At 65.3% G+C, this 16601-nt stretch overlaps 1 protein-coding gene across 1 annotated transcript in view; it reads left to right on the forward strand.

Annotated features, from left to right (window-relative positions):
• The first annotated feature begins 2373 nt into the window (after positions 1-2373).
• Positions 2374-16601, forward strand: part of AKT1 (AKT serine/threonine kinase 1) — a 19758-nt gene continuing 5530 nt past the window's right edge. The window contains exons 1-5 of the mRNA XM_019639404.1: positions 2374-2539; positions 12967-13095; positions 15680-15791; positions 15981-16128; positions 16442-16573. Of these exons, the coding sequence (XP_019494949.1) occupies positions 2494-2539; positions 12967-13095; positions 15680-15791; positions 15981-16128; positions 16442-16573 (567 nt within the window). The 5' untranslated portion in view covers positions 2374-2493. The remainder of the gene's footprint in view (positions 2540-12966; positions 13096-15679; positions 15792-15980; positions 16129-16441; positions 16574-16601) is intronic.

Genomic DNA, 16601 nt, shown 5'->3' on the forward strand with positions numbered 1-16601 from the left:
CCGAGGGCGGCCTGGGCGGGGAGGGCGCGGGCCGGGGGGTGCGGGCCGCCGGTCCCGGCCTCCCTCATGACCTTGGAGAGGCGGCCCGCCGGCCGGCGAGGCCCAGGCTGGGGCGGAGGGGCGCGGCCGGGCCGGGGCGAGGGCGCCCCTGCGCCGGGGGCTTCCCGGGGGCTCCCTGGGCGCCTGGCCAGTGCTGCCCGGTGCACAGGAGGCGCTCGGGGACCTTAGGGTGAGGCCGGCCCCGGCCCTCCTTCAAGTTTGTGGGGGGGCCCTGGGAAGGAGACCTCATCTTCCGATAGACGGAAAGTTGCCCGTGGGGCCGAGGGGCCCGGGCCAGCCCACAAAGGGCTGCAACCCTCGTGGGCCCTGAAGCTGCTTGCTGACCCGGGTGGGCGCTGGAGGTGCTGCCCACCCATCCCAGAGCGTGGGGCCTGGAGGGCAACGAGGGCTTGGTCCCCAGATTGGAGGGTGGCGGCAGATGGTGAGCCCCGTGGGTGGGCCTGGCCCCAGAGCACTGCCTGGTGGGCAGAGGGGGGGCCTGGGCCTCTGCTCTCTGGCCCCAGGGCCCTGCCTTCACTCCTGGGCCCCTGGCCTGGCTCCAGCCCCCCCCCTGACTGCTCTGAGCCCCTGGTACTACTGAAGGCCCTGAGCTTGGTTCCCTACCCCCCCCCCCCAGCTGAACATACGGTTTACAGAATAATGTTGGGGGACAGAAGGAGGGGCCCTTTCAGAGCACAGACTACTTTTTAAGAAGTTGTGGCTTTAGTAATGACAGCAGTCGTGTACGTGTATGGTGAAGGCACTCAGTACAGAGGCAGCAGGACACAGGTCCCCTTGGTCCCAGTCTGGTGCAGAGAGGCGGCCTGGGCATTGGGGGTGTGTGTACAGATGTATTTTTACACATGGGCTCTCGACAGCTGTCTGACTCTGTCAGCAGCAGGCCCTTCTCAGGTCCTGGTGGGGGGTAGGGTAGGGGGACATCCGGAGGCCTTGGAGTCCCGCCCTCTGCCTCCAGGCCACGCCCACTCATGTCACCAGAGCCCCCAGTGCCCAACATGCTGGGGCTCAGAGCGTTGTCCTCATGTGGTCATATCTTCCCGTCGCTGCCCATGGGCCTGCTGAGCACATTGGCACTTTCTTCCTTGGGCAAAGTGGTGTGTCGTCCATGTCCTGGCACCACAGACAGGCAGTGAGAGGGGTCTAACCGCCCTCCTAAATTTAGCCTCAGACCATCAATGCAAAGCAACCTTCTCTGGGTGTTTAGCCCTTGCCTCAGGAGGCCGGTGAGGTGGTCTGTGGGAGACCATCGGCACTGCTGTGGGAAGACCCACATTGGGATCCATTCCAGTGATTCTCAGGGCTCCCTGCCTGGCCTGGGAGTCCCAGAGAGGAGCTTCTCAGGGCCTGCCCTCCGCGTGCCCGTCTGGAGAGTAGCAGAAGACCGGGATGCCCAGAATGGGTGATGGGGGAACTGGGTTTTGAGGGATGTGTAGGAGTTTATCCAGCAGGGGAGCCATGGGCAGGGCCATGCAAGATGAAGGGCCAGTGTCTACTTGAGAGAGGGCCACTGGTGGGCCATTGCGGGCGGGTGCGAGGACCCTTGCGTTGGTCCAGCGCTCCCCTTTGGCTGTCTCCTGGATGCTCTAATTACAGGCCTGTAACCACCCTGGACTGGGGATTCCTTCCAGACAGGACCTGTCTGAACCTCTTTGTCCCTAGTGCCCAGTGCTGAGCCTGGCAAACCTGAGGTGCCTGGTCTACATGGGCCGAATGAATGAACCAGATTCAGGCGGGCAGGGGCACCGTGGTTTAGGAGGGGCCTGGGGTTTTTGGGGGGGGGCGGTCATGTCACCCTGGAGGGCTCTGGGCTCCTATTTGTGCCAGCTGCCCATACTTCTGGTGCTGCCTGCTTCATGTTTGAAGTTTCCCAGTCTGGGGCAGGAAGGAGGAACTTGTCCTTGGCCCTGGGGACCCAAGCCTGTGGGTGGGAGCACCATGGGTGGGGAGAACAGGGCACCGTCACCAGGAGCTTGGGGAGGCTGAGTGGGGTGGGCTAAAGCAGTCAGGCTGCCTGGAGGAGGTGGCTTTTGCTGGGTTGGCTGGTTAAGGAGGCTGGGATACACGGGGAGGGCTTTTTAGGGATGGAGTGATTTGTACAAAGGCCAGGGGAAGTGGGAATGGGGTAGGTAAGAGGAACAGGGAGCTTTGAGGGCCTTTTATTAGGTGCCATCGTGGGAAGAAAGTGAGGGGCGGCAGTGACTCAGGGCTATGAGGGCAGCAGGCCACACGGGAAGGTGGACCCAGGCTGAGACTCCAGGTGGGACGAGCCTCCTGGGCTCACACTGGCTCGGAGGAGTGGCCCCTAAGCTGGACCCAGCCTCACGCTCCCTTTTGCTTCTTCCAGAGGCTGTGGGTGCTGGCTGGGCTCAGAGGGACCCTGCTGAGGGAGCGTGAGTGACGCCTCGGCCGCCCCGGCCCACAGGAGCAGATACCATGAACGACGTGGCCATCGTGAAAGAGGGCTGGCTGCACAAACGAGGTCAGTGTCCCTGGGGGCTGGGCCTGGGCCGGGGGCCGGGGTCGGGAGCGGGCCTGCAGGCCTCCTTCAGGTGGCGGGTGCTTTAGTGGCCTCGGTGGTTATCAGCCAAGCCTGCTGGATGGGAGGGGCCTCCCTGGGGCTCCTGGGCCTGCCCAGGTGAGCGTCCAGGGCCCAGTGTCTCCCATGGTGTGCAGGGCATGGCCTTGTGAGACCCCCTGGGCGGGGGACATAAGGTCCGAGGCCCAGCGTGTAGCCTGTCTGGCTGGCGGTGGAGTGACCGCCTGGCTGGGCCTGGTTGGCAGGGCGAGCCACTGCTGCCTCCCTCCCCACTTTCCTGGAAGGCAGTGAGGACGCTGGGGCCGGTCCAAGGCCTAGCTCACTGGTGGCCCAGGGCACTGCCTGAGGGCTCCTAAGGGCAGGGCAGGGCTGCTGGGCCTCAGCCCGGGCCATGGGGCATGTTTGTGCTGGAGCTGGCTGACCCTGGTGCCTTCCCAGCCTCACCTCTCCTCGCTCACGCAGCCCTGTGCCCAGGGAGGGGCTCGGGCAGGAGCTGTTGGGATGGGAGCTGAGGCCCTGCCCACAGCCTGCAGCCCCCGCCCTCCTGCTCGGGGACAGGCAGTGGGGGGGTGGACAGGCCTTACTGACACTAGATGCCCTGGGCGAGCCGCTCCCTCCTGCCCCAGGATAGGGATTGGCCAGTCATGCCCTCACTTCCTCTTCGTCCAGATCTGCGCCCTCCCAAAGTTCTGGTGATTCCGTGCCCGCCAGACCTCTAGCCAACCCCTCACACTCACCCTCCCGCAGGTGGCGTGTGGCTGTCCTCCTCCCCACCCCAGGATACCACAGGCTGTTGAGATAGAGCAGACAGGGAGGTGTGGCCAAAGCGGGTGTCAGGGACTGGGTTTTGTGGGATGCGTAGGAGCTCCCCAGTAGAGCAGGGAAGCTGCAGGAGCTGGGGTGGGAGGCAAAGGGGTGGTGGAGGTGAGACTCGGGGCTGCAGAGAGCGCGGAGCCGGGGGTCCAGGATGTGGTCAGTTGTGTTTCTAGAGCTCTCTCTGGTAGCCGTAGGGAGGACTGTTCTGGAGGCGAGGAGGCTGCAGGGGCCCGTGGTCCGTGGGGAGCCCCTCTGCCTGGCTTCCCCCAGGCCTCCTGCACTCCCTGCCTTCCTGATCCCCTCCCCCAGTGCTTACCCTCTCCTTGTCCCACTTCCTGTGCTGGAGCCCCCCCACCCCCATCAGGTCCTGCCCCCTTTGCCTCACCTCACAGCCCTCTTTGGTGTCAGGGCCCCACCCTCCACCCTGGCCCCTGGCCCTGCCCTCTGTGCCTGGCAGCCATACAAGAACACAGCCTCCCCCCTGGAACCAGGACCTCTTAACCTGGGCAAACATTTGTTGACTGAATGTTAGATAAAGGCTGACTCAGGAGCGCCCCTGCGATGCCTGGAGGAGCTGAAGTTGCCAGTCAGGGTGTGTGCCTTCTGAAGGGGCATCCGGAGAGCTGGCTTTGAGCGTGATTTGAGTGCCGCCGTGTGTCCCTCTCCAAAGGGCAAGTCCATGGAGTTCTTTGGGCCTTGGTTTCCTTATCTGTAAAAAGGAAGCGGTGTTGGGAAGCCCTGGAGGAGTAGAGAGTGTGGTTTGTGGGGGGCCGCAGTTGGGGTGCAGCCAGGCCCCCCGGCCTGCAGGCCAGGAGAGAGGAGAGGGTCCTGTGCCCTGCCTTGCCTGCTTTTCCTCCTCTGGCCCCAGCCCCGGCAGCGTGTGCCATGGTGTGGTGGGGAGGGTGGGGGGCAGGGGTGGCACTGGCCCCTTGCATAGCCCAGGAGGGGACGTGCCTTATGCAGGTAGTTAGGTAGTTGTCGTGCTCTGGCCTGGGCCCCATGTCCCACCTGGTCTGCCTGCCCCTGCTGACCGAGGAAGGCCTGTCCTCTTGGGTGTCCCTCATTCCCTCCACTCCCCATTCCTGGGGACTCCTGGGGTCCCGGTGTCGCAGACGCGCTTGACTGTCCCCGGCCAGCTGCCTCCCCCACAAATTCCACTGTCATGTTTTCTGCCATCCTTTTACTAGTCTGTTCTTCCCCACAAACGTTTGGGCTCTTTCTGTGTGCTGGACTTTGGGGTGACTGGGTGAGGAGCAGAGGTCATGGGGGGGGCAGTGGGTGGTTTTGGGTTAACTGTTGGCAGGAACAGGACCACCCCTGATTAGGGGCTGGTGGGGGAGTGTCAGGGTGGCATCCTGGCCTTGCGTCCAGCGGCAGGTACCCGCGCACTCAGCAGGTAGGAGGGGACGGCTAGAAAACTCTGCCTGTGCCCGTGCCTGGCAGCGCGGGCACGCGGGAGGCCCTCACCACATTTCCTTGTCTTACCCAGCTCTTCCAGAAGGCCACACCTCCTGCCACTCCCTCCAAGAAGCCGCCATGAGCTGCTCTGTCACATCTTCCTCCTTTGGCTCTTGGTTGTGGCCTCTGGTTTGTCCTCAGGCTGTGTGCTCTGAGCTAACTCGGCAGGTGCGTCTGTGCAGCTGTTTCCGGGTCCTCCCCGAGGCGGCTGCCTCTGTCCACTTTCCCAGTGCCCACTGGGCTGGCACTGCCTAGGCTGCAGCTCAGCCTCATGGAGAGCTGCTGTGGCAGAGCCCGTGCTGTGTCCCCAGCCCGTGGATAAGCCGGCCGGACCAGGTGGGCCCGGAAGGGGAGGACGGCAGCGAGATGCGGGCACACGGGGGAAAGGAAGCGGCTGTGGGCTCTCGACAGCGGGTTGGACCTCGGACGGAGTGGGATGTGGGCCTGAGGCACCTACCTGGGCTCACGCAGGCTGACTGCTGGCCAGGAGGGACCCAGCAGAGGCGTAGGCCTGGCTGTCCTCGGCAGGCAGTGGTCCAGCAAGCGGGGTTTCTTTGGCCGTGGGACCCCGCCAGGAAGTGGCCATCTGTGTGGTCTGCAGGCGTCTGTGCCGTGTTCGTGTAGGAGGCATATCCAAGCTCCAGTTGAATTTCACCCCAGGAGTCGAACCTGGGGGGCACTGTGTCCGCAGCTCAGTGGGTTCGGTGCCTCTTAGGCCTTGCTGTTCCCCCATCCTGAACCTGTTCCTGGCCCAGACCCTCCCCCAGCTCCAGACCCAGAGAGAGGAGGCCCTTGCCCCCCCTGCTGACTAGGTCCCCTGCATCCGTCCCGGTGGGAAGTGGACTCCTGGGCCCGCGGCTCCTCCAGCCCCCCCTCCTTCAGCCGTGAGCATTACCTGCATCCCTCGTGTGGCTCTGAGATGGAGACATCACGGTTGCACGTTGCTGGCATGACCCCCTACCCAACTCTGGCCTTGGGGTCCCTGTGGGGGACATGGAGTGTCCAACCTGGCCCCTCTTTGGAGGAGGCAGTGAATTTGCTGAGCAGACCCCAGGGGATGTGGCCTGCGGGGCTCTGTTTCACCCACTTGTGAGCGCAGTCTGTTGTGGAGGCCCCGCAGGGCTACCTGTTGGTGTCTCGTGGACGTGCCCTGTGGGGAAGGGCTCAGTGGGATGCTGAGGGAGGGAGCCTGTTTCCTCGCCCTGTACCACTCTGGCACCTAGGGACAGCCGTAGGTCTTATCCAGGTCGCACCCCCGTGGCTGTGGCTTTGGTCCCAGCACTTCCCTCGGTGCCCGAGGCAGCTCATACAACGCCCTGCGTTCACAAGGGTCCAGAACTGCCCGGAGCTGGTCCTTACAGGGCGGCTACGTCCGAGGGTGGCAGCAGATGCGGAACGTCTACTTTGAAGGACAGTGCCTAGGAGGGCGGGCACTGGTCCTTCAGGCGTGGTCCTGGGCTTGATGGCCGTGGCGTGTGGCCGTGACCAAGGCCAGGCCGGAGATGTGGGGCTGAGTTTCCTGTTTTGTGAATGTGTCGAGTTCTCCCTTCAAAACAAACAACAAAAGAGGAAGCTTGGGCCTTGTGCCGGGGGTGAGGGGTCACTGCCCGCCCAGCCCTGGTCGCTGGGTCTTCGCCTGGTGGCCCCACGTGGGCAGCACTCCAGCCTCCTCGGTTGCTGGGTGCTCTCTGGGCACAGCTGCCCTGCGCTGGGCCGGACTTGATGAGGGTCACAGGAATGGGCGTGGGGCCCCGGGACAGCCTCTGCTGACAACCCTAGCCAGCCTGGGCAGTACAGAGCGCGTTGTACAGAAGGGAAACTGAGGCCTGGAATGAGAGGGGTGTGGATGGCATCGTCCCGAGCCCTGCGCCCAGATGCCCCCACCGCCAGCTCTCGGGAGCCTTGGTTGGGTTGCATCAGGCCTGTTCCTAGAAGTGCCCTGGGAGGGTAAGGGCAGGGAACTGGCTCGGTCGCGGTTGGCGTCCCCTCTGCCTGGGCGCACCCGGCCGGCTTGGGGCCAGCGCCCTCCTCAAGGGCCGTCCTGTAACTGGATCCGGTGGCTGTCTCTGTGCCCGCTCTCCAGGGCCACCCCACAGTGGGCAGAGGCCGCTGCTCCTGCCCGCTCACCGTGCGCGGCCCAGCCCTGGCCCTGGGCGGGTTGGCAGAGGGCCCTGGGGCTCTGGGCTGGGATGGGCCGGGGCAGGGCGAGCTCCTGGCCAGAATGGGGGGAAGCTGTGTGCCCCCCATTCAGCCTCTCTTCCTTCCTTCCTGGCCTGAAGCAGCTTTTTGACACAAGAAGTAACAAGACTGCAGTTCAGACACGTTGGGGTTGGTGTGGGGGGTTCTTGGGTGCCGCTGCTTGCAAACCCTGGGGGCTTTGGGTAGGATGCGTAGGTGGGCCCCAGGACTGCAGCCCCCCACTCATCTCCCGGTGGTCTTGCCTGCCCAGAGGCCTCAGCTGGTGGTCCCTATCGGCTGCTGCAGGTGCCTTTGGGGGCAGCTTGGAGCCCTTCGGAGACCCACTGGGGCAGGTCGCTGGGGGTCCTCTGGCTAGTGAGGGCTGACGCCCCACCTTGTGCCGGGGCATGGGGGCAGCAGACCCGGTGGAGGGCACATTGTGAGCCTGAGTTTTGGGAAGGGCTGTGATGACCTCTGTGGGGGACAAGAACAGGGATGTGAGATGACAGGGCTGAGAGCTGGGAGCGCATAGCCTGCTACCGTGGCACAGGAGGGGCTGAGAGAGCACACCCCACCACGGTGTGGCTCCAAGTCAGGGCAGAAATAGAGCTGAGCGCTGCCTGGAGGGCGCGTCCCGTGGCTGGCGTGGAGGCCGCACACCCGCGACCCCTCGCTTTCTCCTGGGGGTGTCGAGGCTGAAGGCCTATGCCCCGACAGTGCCTGCAGCCTCTTGCCCCAGCAGGAGAGGCTGGGGTCACTTAGATGCAGGGGCTTGGCTTCCGTCTCCTCAGAGTGTTTGCAGGGACTCGCACATGTCACAGTCCTGGCCGCAGGTGCTCACAGCGGCCAGAGCCCTGGGAGGAGCCTGCTGGGTGCTCCTGCGGTCCTTTTCCAGGGGCGTTCCGTAGGGAAGGCTCGGCCGCTTGCTCCTGTCCGCTCTCTCCTCGTCCTGCCCGGGAAGCCTGGCACCTTTCTTGGTTTGGTTCTTGGCACAGGAGTGACAGGTATCTCTAGGGGCATGTTCTGGAAACCCAAAGTCTGCGTTGTGTGGCCTCGGGCAGGGGCCACCTGACAGCCTGGGTCAGGACCGGGGGTGTCAGGACTCCCTTTTCCCGGGGCCTGTGACCTAAGAGTCTAGCAGATGGGGGGAACCTGGGGGATCGGCAGGCTCGGGGCTGTCCACTGCCTCTCCCGACCCCCCAAGACACCCTTCAGAGGGAGGTGTGGCTGTGGCTGCCCCTGAACCCCAGACCCAGCCCGGTCTTTGAAGCCCAGTGTCCCCGAACCCCACCGCACATCCACTGGGGAGGTGACCCAGAAGCTGGCCTGACAGGATGAGACTGGGGCATGGGCTGTGGGGAGGGTGCCCCCACAGCTCACCCAGGGCGGCTTGACAGAGCCTGTGGGGCTGGTGCAGGGAGACGGCTGGGGGCACAGCCAGGGGGTGGCATCCGGACAGCGGGACTGTGGCCCGAGAGGGTCTCCACGCAGGCAGTGATACGGGTGAGGGCTGTGGGGCTGCTGAGGCGGGGAGACTCAGAGCGAGGCAGTAGGCATGGGCCCGGGCCCGCCGGGCCAGGGCAGAGGCCTTGCGGCCGGAGCTGAGTGGGCAGGTCTGCGGCGTAGCCAGGTCAGCATCAGCAGGGTGGGGTCAAGGGTGGCCCCGTTGACTGGCTTGTAGGGGGTGGTGACGAATGGCACCTGAGGAGGAGGTGGGGTTTTGGGGGAGACGGCCAGTGGGTGGGGTGTCCAGGCAGAGGTACAACAGCTAGGGTGGCTGGAAGAGGGGGTTGTCGTGAGGCTCGGATCTGGGTGCCCCTGGCTCGTTGCTTCCCCCGCCCCACACACGCCCGTTCCCCTACGCTGACACTGGCTGTGGTCTTGGGGCCCGGCCTGCGTGACGGCAGAACCAAGGACCCGTGAAGTGTTCAGTGTATGTCAAGGAGCGAGCCCAGCCTGGGCAGCGGGGCCCGGGTCTCTGGTCGCCTGCCTCTGCGACCTTGAGAGTCCCCTCACTTGAACCTCAGTTTTCCCCAGGAAGCTTGTGGGTGTAAGGACTTCTGCCTGCCAGGGCGAGATCGTGGTTCGGGGGAAAGCTTGGGGGCTCAGGGGCGGGTCCGGGAGCATTGGTCCTCTGCCTGGACCCCGCAAATGCCGTCCTTGGAAAGGCTCAGCCCCGTGGATTCACGCCGGCAGAACTGGGGCTGCACCTGAGTGGGGGTGCGGCCCCTCCCTTCCCCTGGCCCTGCTGGTGGGATAGGGACACAGGGACACATCTGGGCCCAGACATGCCCTGCAGGCGGGGCCCCTCGAGGTGACCCGTGCCCGCTGCTGCCCCTGCCTGGCGGGCGAGGATGGATGGGCTGCCGTCAGCAGGGCCATTTGCTCGCTGTGCTGGGTAAATGGGCACCCGGCAGCTGTCGGTGCGATGGATGTGTCGTCGGCGGGGGACTGCGCGGTGGCCGCCGCTGTCAGCTGGCGGCGCTCCCCGGGCCTGCTGGGGCTCGCTTTGCTGTGGAGAAACAGCTCGGTGCCGCCTGGCACCCTGCCAGCTACCGCCTGCCACCGCCACCACCGCTGCGGCAAAGTGTTTATCCAGCAGTTTCCCCGAGAACTGGGGACATGGGGAGAATGTGCACGGAGTTCAGGGTGTGGCGGCTGGGTGGCTGTGGCCCAGGTGCCATGTGCCAGGTGCTTGGTGCGCCGAGACTCCTGGCAGCATGGGAGGACTGAGCCCAGGCTGCCCACGGCACACAGGCCCCCCGAGTCTGCTGCCCGGGTGCCTAGGGCACGTGGCTGGGAGGTGTGGCGAGGACAGGCCCGTGGCCTCTGTCCGGCTTGTCTTGCCCCCAAGCCCTGGGGATGTGGCCTGTTAGGGTGACATGGGCTGTGGCAGCTCCAGGCAGCCGGCAAGGAGTCTCCCTGCTTTAGGAAGGTCCTGCAGCCCCTTCTTGGGATTGAGCTGGCTCCTAGGATGATCGGGCTAGCGGAAGGGATCCCTGGTGGAGGATACTCGAGGATGCTGGGAGCTGAGGGGCCCTGGGGGGCACAAAGGGGCAGGGGAGCCCTTGTCAAGACACAGGAGCCTGGCTAAGCCTGTGCACCCCCACCCCACCCAACGCAGCTGCCTCCTAGGACCTGGAGCCCTCACTGTGGGTGGGCTGACCTGGAGGTTAAGGTGCAGGGGGCACAGTCCCTCTCCTGGTGCCTGGGCGGGAGGTCTCAGAGGGGCTGCGCGCCCCTCCCCACCTCAGCCCAGGTCAGACTTCTGAGAGAACCCCAAGGGGGCACTGAGTTGCCACCTGTCCTGCCTGTCTGCCAGCGGTCCCTCGGGGTGGGGTGGGCCCTGGAGCCCCCGTGCTTTCCAGGGCTCTGGTCTGGAGTGTTTGCATGGGGCTGGATTGGGGGGCCCGTCTGCCATCCTGGGCTGAGCATGTGGTGTGAGTGGCAGGGAGGGAGAAGACACGCCCTGGGCCCGATGCCAGCCAGTTCCCACTGCCCATGAGTGCCCGCTGCTGCAGAAACACCCCGGTTGTGGGCGGATGTCTGGCCCTGGGGGAGCATGCAGACCCCATTTAGGAAGCAGTGCCCTGAGGGTAGACTTGAGTTTCCCTTTTGTCCCCTGCCCGCGTCTGTGCCTAGAGTGAAGGCTCCCATGGACAGCACTGCCGATGTGTGTGTCTGTCCCCTGACCCCCACGACCCCAGGGCAGGTGCCCGCCCACAGGCATCCTGTGGCTGAGAGGATGGTGGTGGCTGGGCACAGGGGTGCCACCTCCTCCACCGACCCCATCCTGTGTTACCTCCAGCCCTGGGAGTGTGTGGGGCCCCGGGGCCCCTGTCTGTCTGGCCTGACGCCTGCCGGGCATCCTGTGTGGGCTGGACTCATTCCGACGCAGGCCACGGCCCAGGCTGCAGCTGGTGCGGCTGACGGCCCCTGAGGGACTGCCTGGTTGGACCTTTGCAGACGGGAGCGTCCAAGACACTGAAGGAAGGGTCTGTATGTCTGGGAGCCTTGGTCCTGCCCCCGCCCCCCCGACCTCTGCTCCTCCCTGCTGAGCTGCCGCGGGGGAGGACCCAAGCCGGACCCCCGTCCCTGGCTCCGGAGTCAGCCCTAGGGGGACGTGAGCAGGGACAGCGCGGGCGCCCCGGCCCCTCTGCCCCCAGCCTCTTCTGGCAAGTGTTGTTCCCTTGGGCTCCCAAGTTCTGGATTCCAGAGCCTTCCCAACCTTGGGGGTAGGCTTGTGGGGTGCAAGCTGGTGGAAGGCAAGTGCAGGGTCACGTGGTTGGGGTAGGTCCTGGGTGCCCAGCAGTTCTTGCTCCCCCTAACCCACAGTGGGGAAACTGAGGCCCAGTCTGGTGTGCAGGTCCTACCGAGTGCAAGCACAGCCTGCCGACTGCGTGCGCAGGGTGCGGCACTGGGGGGCCGGCGGCAGTTGGTACATCAAGATGGATTTTTGGGGCTGCACGGTGAGGTGCTCATCACTCTCCCTGCTCAGTTAGCATCCTGGGGAGCGGCAGCTGGCGGGATGGGAGGCACTCCATCAGGGCCCGACAGCTCCAGACTGGCACGCAGGCGGGTGGGAGCGAGCAGCGGGCGGCCGGCATGCCCCCGGAGCCGACTCTGCTGGCGCCCGCCCGCTGCACAGGCGGGGAAGGGGGACCCGGGAGGCCGGCGGGGCCATCCCAGACCAGGGCAGAAGCCAGCGTTGGCCTGAGGCTGGCCGGACTGCAGCCTTCCCAGTGCCCGTCCCCAGGGGCCTGGAGGGTGGAACTGGATGAAGGCCCCGCTAAATGCCAAATGCCGCTGGGGTGGGAGCAGGTGATAGCACTGCTCAGGTCCTTCCTGGGCCTGTGGTGTCTGAGCCAGGTGCTGAGCTCCCTGGGAAGGGTGCTGGGAGCGGCTGGAGCCCCCATCTCCCCAGCGGCCCTGGGTCATGGACGGGGGGGGTCAGGGCCTCGGAAGCCACACCCAGGGACGCTTGGTTAGAAGGGTCCAGCGGGCCCTTTGCTCTTGTCCTGGGCTCAGCTTGGCCCTGAGTCAGGGACCCCGGCCCCCCTGCCTGCTGCCCAGTGGCTCCTCTGAGGAAGCACTGCCTAATTAGTAAGTTCTCCGCTGTTGTTCAAACTCCTTGCTCGGCAAAATGTAAATGAAACATTTTTTCTGGGTGTCAGTATGAAAAATGACAGTCACTCGAATATCACAGAGGACATCTGCTCGGTTCCCTTGTGAACGCCTGTTTACGGCTGATGTCGCAAAACTTCGGGGGGAACTTTGCCGTGTACCCGGGTGACCCGTGGGTGGGATGCTGGGGTCCAGGGTGGCCGCCCCCAGGCCTGGCTTCACCGTGGTGCCCACGATGTCACCGGCGGTGAGGGCTCTGTCCTGAGTGCCGAGCATGGGGGTGTGCTGCAGGTGGACAGGCCCGGGAGTCCCACTCGGAGTGTGGTGCCGGCTCCATCCTCGGCCAGGGGTCCGCTGTGGTGAGCTGCCCACCTGCCATTATCACCACAGTGACTGTTGCGGCCGACATCTGGCTGGGCCCAGGGTGGGGACAGCTCTTGGCCTTGAGGTCCTGAGTAGGTGGCCGTAACTGGTGCTTGAGCTGTTGCTGGTGTCTGCTGGGGACACGCTGGCTTGGCGCCACCTCCTCCAGGAAGGCCCTCTGGATCGGGCCAGCCTCCCGTCCGTCGTGGCCTTTCCCCCATGTTGAGATGCCACCAGGGCCCTTTCCAACGCGGGGAGGGGGGCTCTTCCTCAGAGGTGGGTGCTTTCGCACGGTGAGCCCTGCCTGCCCTCTCACACTGCCCACCCCTGTGGGAGGTGGCGGTGCTCGCGCATTTGGGTGTTCTGGGCGCAACTGTTGGGGGTCTGTGGGGTGGGGACGGGTTCAGCCGCTCACGGTGCTGTGTCCCCAGGGGAGTACATCAAAACCTGGCGGCCCCGGTACTTCCTGCTGAAGAACGATGGCACCTTCATTGGGTACAAGGAGCGGCCGCAGGACGTGGAGCAGCGCGAGTCGCCCCTCAACAACTTCTCAGTGGCGCGTAAGTGTGCCCGCAGCCGCCGTGCGTGGGAATGGAGGCACTGGCTGGGGCAGCAGGGCTGCAGGAGCCATGCGAGGTCCCTCTGGGCTCTCCGTCTGGGGCCGGCGGCCGCCGGGAACCCGCCTGGGCGGTGTTGGCTCCGAGTCACCTCGGGAACAGGTTAGCAGACAGCTCTGGCTGGTGGGGGTCTCTGTGCCGAGTCCCAAGGCTGGCTGCCCTGGAGTTGTTCTGGGGGCCAGAAGGCCTGGCCAAGCGGGGACAGAGCCCAGCCTGGCACAGCCAAGACCAGGGGCCTCTCTAGCAGGGGCCAGATGGAGCCCTCTGACAGCCCCTGGGTGGGGAGGCAGGCAGGGTGCCCGATGGCACCTAGCTTCTGGAACCTTCGACACTCCCAGGAGAGCCTGTGGCTGTCATCTGGAAGTTCTCAGAGGCTGTGGCCCCCATGGCAGTGTATTTGCTCTGCCATTAGCTGGCGTGGGAGTTGCCCCACCTGAGGGATGGGCAAGGGGGCACGGCTGGACTGGGGAATCTCACAAAGCTGGGTAAACTGGCACTTTTTAAAAACTATGTGCTGCTATGTCCTTATTTTCTACCTGTGTGGGGTGGGGACGGCAGGCGTGATCCTACCCACGAGGCTGGCAGGCCAGGCAGGCATGGAGACGGGCCCTGTCCCATACTCTGCCTCGGTGCTGGCCCGCAACAGGCTGGTGGGCGGGTGGGTGAGTGACGGGCTCCGCTGAGCCCCAGGTCTGTCCTGGGCTGCCGTCTGTGGTACTGGGTGCGGTGCCCCCATGGGGGTCCCTGGCTCACCCCAGGCTCCTCCTTCATATGTTCCCACGCTCGGGCCAGCTCTGCCCTCTGCTGTTCAGCCCTGCACCTCACCAGACCCCAGATTCTGGTCCAGGGTCTTAGGAGGATGTAGCACAGGTGGGCTGTCCCCAGGCTGATGGGGAAGGACTCCTGTAGAGAGGTCGGGCCATCCGGGCACCGTGTCTGCCCTGCCCGGGCACTGCCAACGCACCCACTGAGGGCCTCTGGAAATGTGGGGAGCACAGCTGCTGCCACCCAAGGCCAGGCTGAGGGGCTTGATGGGGACCGGTTCTTGTGAGCTCTGAGCTCCCCCTCCCTCCGCTTCTCATGCCTCTGCAAAGCAGCAGGTAGAGTAGGGGCCCCGAGTGAGGGGAGACTGAGGAGGCAGACGCCCCCAGCCTGGTGTCCTTGCAGCTGTGCAGGCCTTGGCTGGCTTGGGAGCTCCCGGGCTCCAGAAGGAAGCTTGGTCTTGGTGGGGCTGAGACCCCTCGGGCGTGGGTCTCCGGAGGCACATGGGAGGTGGGACCAGCCAGGGGCCGTCTGAGCAGTGTGGGGGTGGAGCCCGGCCTTGAGAGCAGGCCCTAGGCCGCTGGCACCCCCACCAAGGGGCAGAGCTGTGCCGGACAGGGAGGTGGTGCTGCTGGGGCCCGTGGCCAGGGGCTTTTCTTGGGGATGGACTCCAGAGGTCAGGGGACGAGAAGCCAGGCTCTGGAATGGGTGTCTAGTGTTTGGGTCACAGGAGTGGGAAGTGGGGGTGCAGGGACTGAGGAGGCCAGCCTGCCCCATGTTGACAGAGGCCACCCTCCTACATGGCCAGCTCCAGGCCCAGCAGACAGCTCTCCGTGCTTGGCTGAGCCTGGCAGGGCGCCCCACCCGTTGCTGGGGCCCAGACACTGGAATGTCAGAGCCCCTACACTGGCCCCACGGCCCCCTCCCGCCTCACAGGCTGGGCCAGAATCTGGCCTAGCAGCCCTCAGCGGCCCCCACACTCATTCACGCCCCTCGGGGCCTGGCGCATTCCCACAGTTCCTTGGCAGCAGGTATGTCTGTGCTCTAGGTGTGTGCGTGATCCTGATGTGTGTGCTCAGGGTGTGTATTCCTGCTGTGTGTGTGCTTGGGGGGCAGGGGGGGTGTGTATTCCAGATGTGTGTAATCCTGGTGTGTGTGTATTCAGGAGGTGTGTGTATTCCTGGTGTGTGTGCTCGGGGAGGTGTATTCCAGGTGTGCACGCTCCAGGTGTGTGTGCCCTTGAGCGTGTGTACTCCCAGGCCTGACAGCCAGTACTCCCGTGTGAGCCCAGACTCCCAGCTCCCCTGGCGGTAGGGCTGGCATTAGTCAGGTGGGTCACGTCCTCCAGCCACCTCCAGGACAGACAGCCTCCACCTGGGATTAGCTCTGTGTGAGGGGCAGTGGGGCTGGCAGTCGTGGCGTGGCTGGGGAAATGGTGGGCGAGCTGCTTTCCCACGAGGCCCCACCCTGCTTGCCCTCCCCGAGGCCCTCTAGCCAGTCAAGGGCCATGGCTTGGCATGCAGCGGGGGCTCAAGAGACTGAAGGAGGGGCCTCACCCAGCCGACACCTGCTGGGGCAGCTCCAGAGAAGCATCTGAGCAGGAACAGGGGTCCCAGCCCCATTTTATGAGGGAAACTGAGGCATGGAGAGGGGAAGGGGTAGGGCTTTCCAGGACCTGTGGGTGGGGTCTGTGTGAGGGGCAGTGGGGCTGGCAGTCGTGTGAGTGTGAGTGCCCACGGCGCTCACCTGCTGCCCCCGCCCCTAGAATGCCAGCTGATGAAGACGGAACGGCCCCGGCCCAACACCTTCATCATCCGCTGCCTGCAGTGGACCACGGTCATCGAGCGCACCTTCCACGTGGAGACCCCCGAGGAACGGTATGGGGGACACTCGCTCTCCAGCGCTCCCAGGCCCCGGGGGTGTCCTGACGGTCCCGCTGGGGCCTGGGTCTCGCTGTCCCCAGTGTCCAGGCTCCTAAGTGGCTGTGGCCGGCCCAGGTCATGGGGTGGGCAGGCAGCCTCCTGGGGCTGTGGGGCGGGGCCGGGCCTCACCTGAGCGCTCCGCAGGGAGGAGTGGACGACCGCCATCCAGACGGTGGCCGACGGGCTCAAGAAGCAGGAGGAGGAGATGATGGACTTCCGGTCAGGCTCGCCCAGTGACAACTCGGGGGCCGAGGAGATGGAGGTGTCCCTGGCTAAGCCCAAGCACCGCGTGGTGAGGCCCGTCCCACCTCTGCAAGGGCCCAGCGCCCACAGGGTGCCCTCAGGCTGGCCTCAGTGCTCTGCCCACCCCGCCCACCTCCCTCCTGGGCTCCTTCCTGTGCACAGCACAGTCTGCCCATCAGAAGGAAGGCGGGGATGCTGTCACTCCCACCAGCTCCCAGACCCCAGTGCTGACTTGGGGTGCGGAGCCCCACATGGTCCCGTGGCCTGTGACTCCTACCCCTCTGTGCCAGCCCCACGGTGGGCTGTGGTGGCCCCGAGCGCGTCACTCTCTGCTCCCTGACCCCGGCCCGCTCCCCCTGCAGACCATGAATGAGTTTGAGTACCTGAAGCTGCTGGGCAAAGGCACCTTCGGGAAGGTGATCCTGGTGAAGGAGAAGGCCACAGGCCGCTACTACGCTATGAAGATCCTCAAGAAGGAGGTCATTGTGGCCAAGGTAGGGGCGGGGCCAGGGCGGGGCGGGG

The sequence above is a fragment of the Hipposideros armiger genome, unplaced genomic scaffold (genome assembly GCF_001890085.2).
Source record: "Hipposideros armiger isolate ML-2016 unplaced genomic scaffold, ASM189008v1 scaffold_43, whole genome shotgun sequence".
Taxonomy (NCBI): Eukaryota; Metazoa; Chordata; class Mammalia; order Chiroptera; family Hipposideridae; genus Hipposideros; species Hipposideros armiger.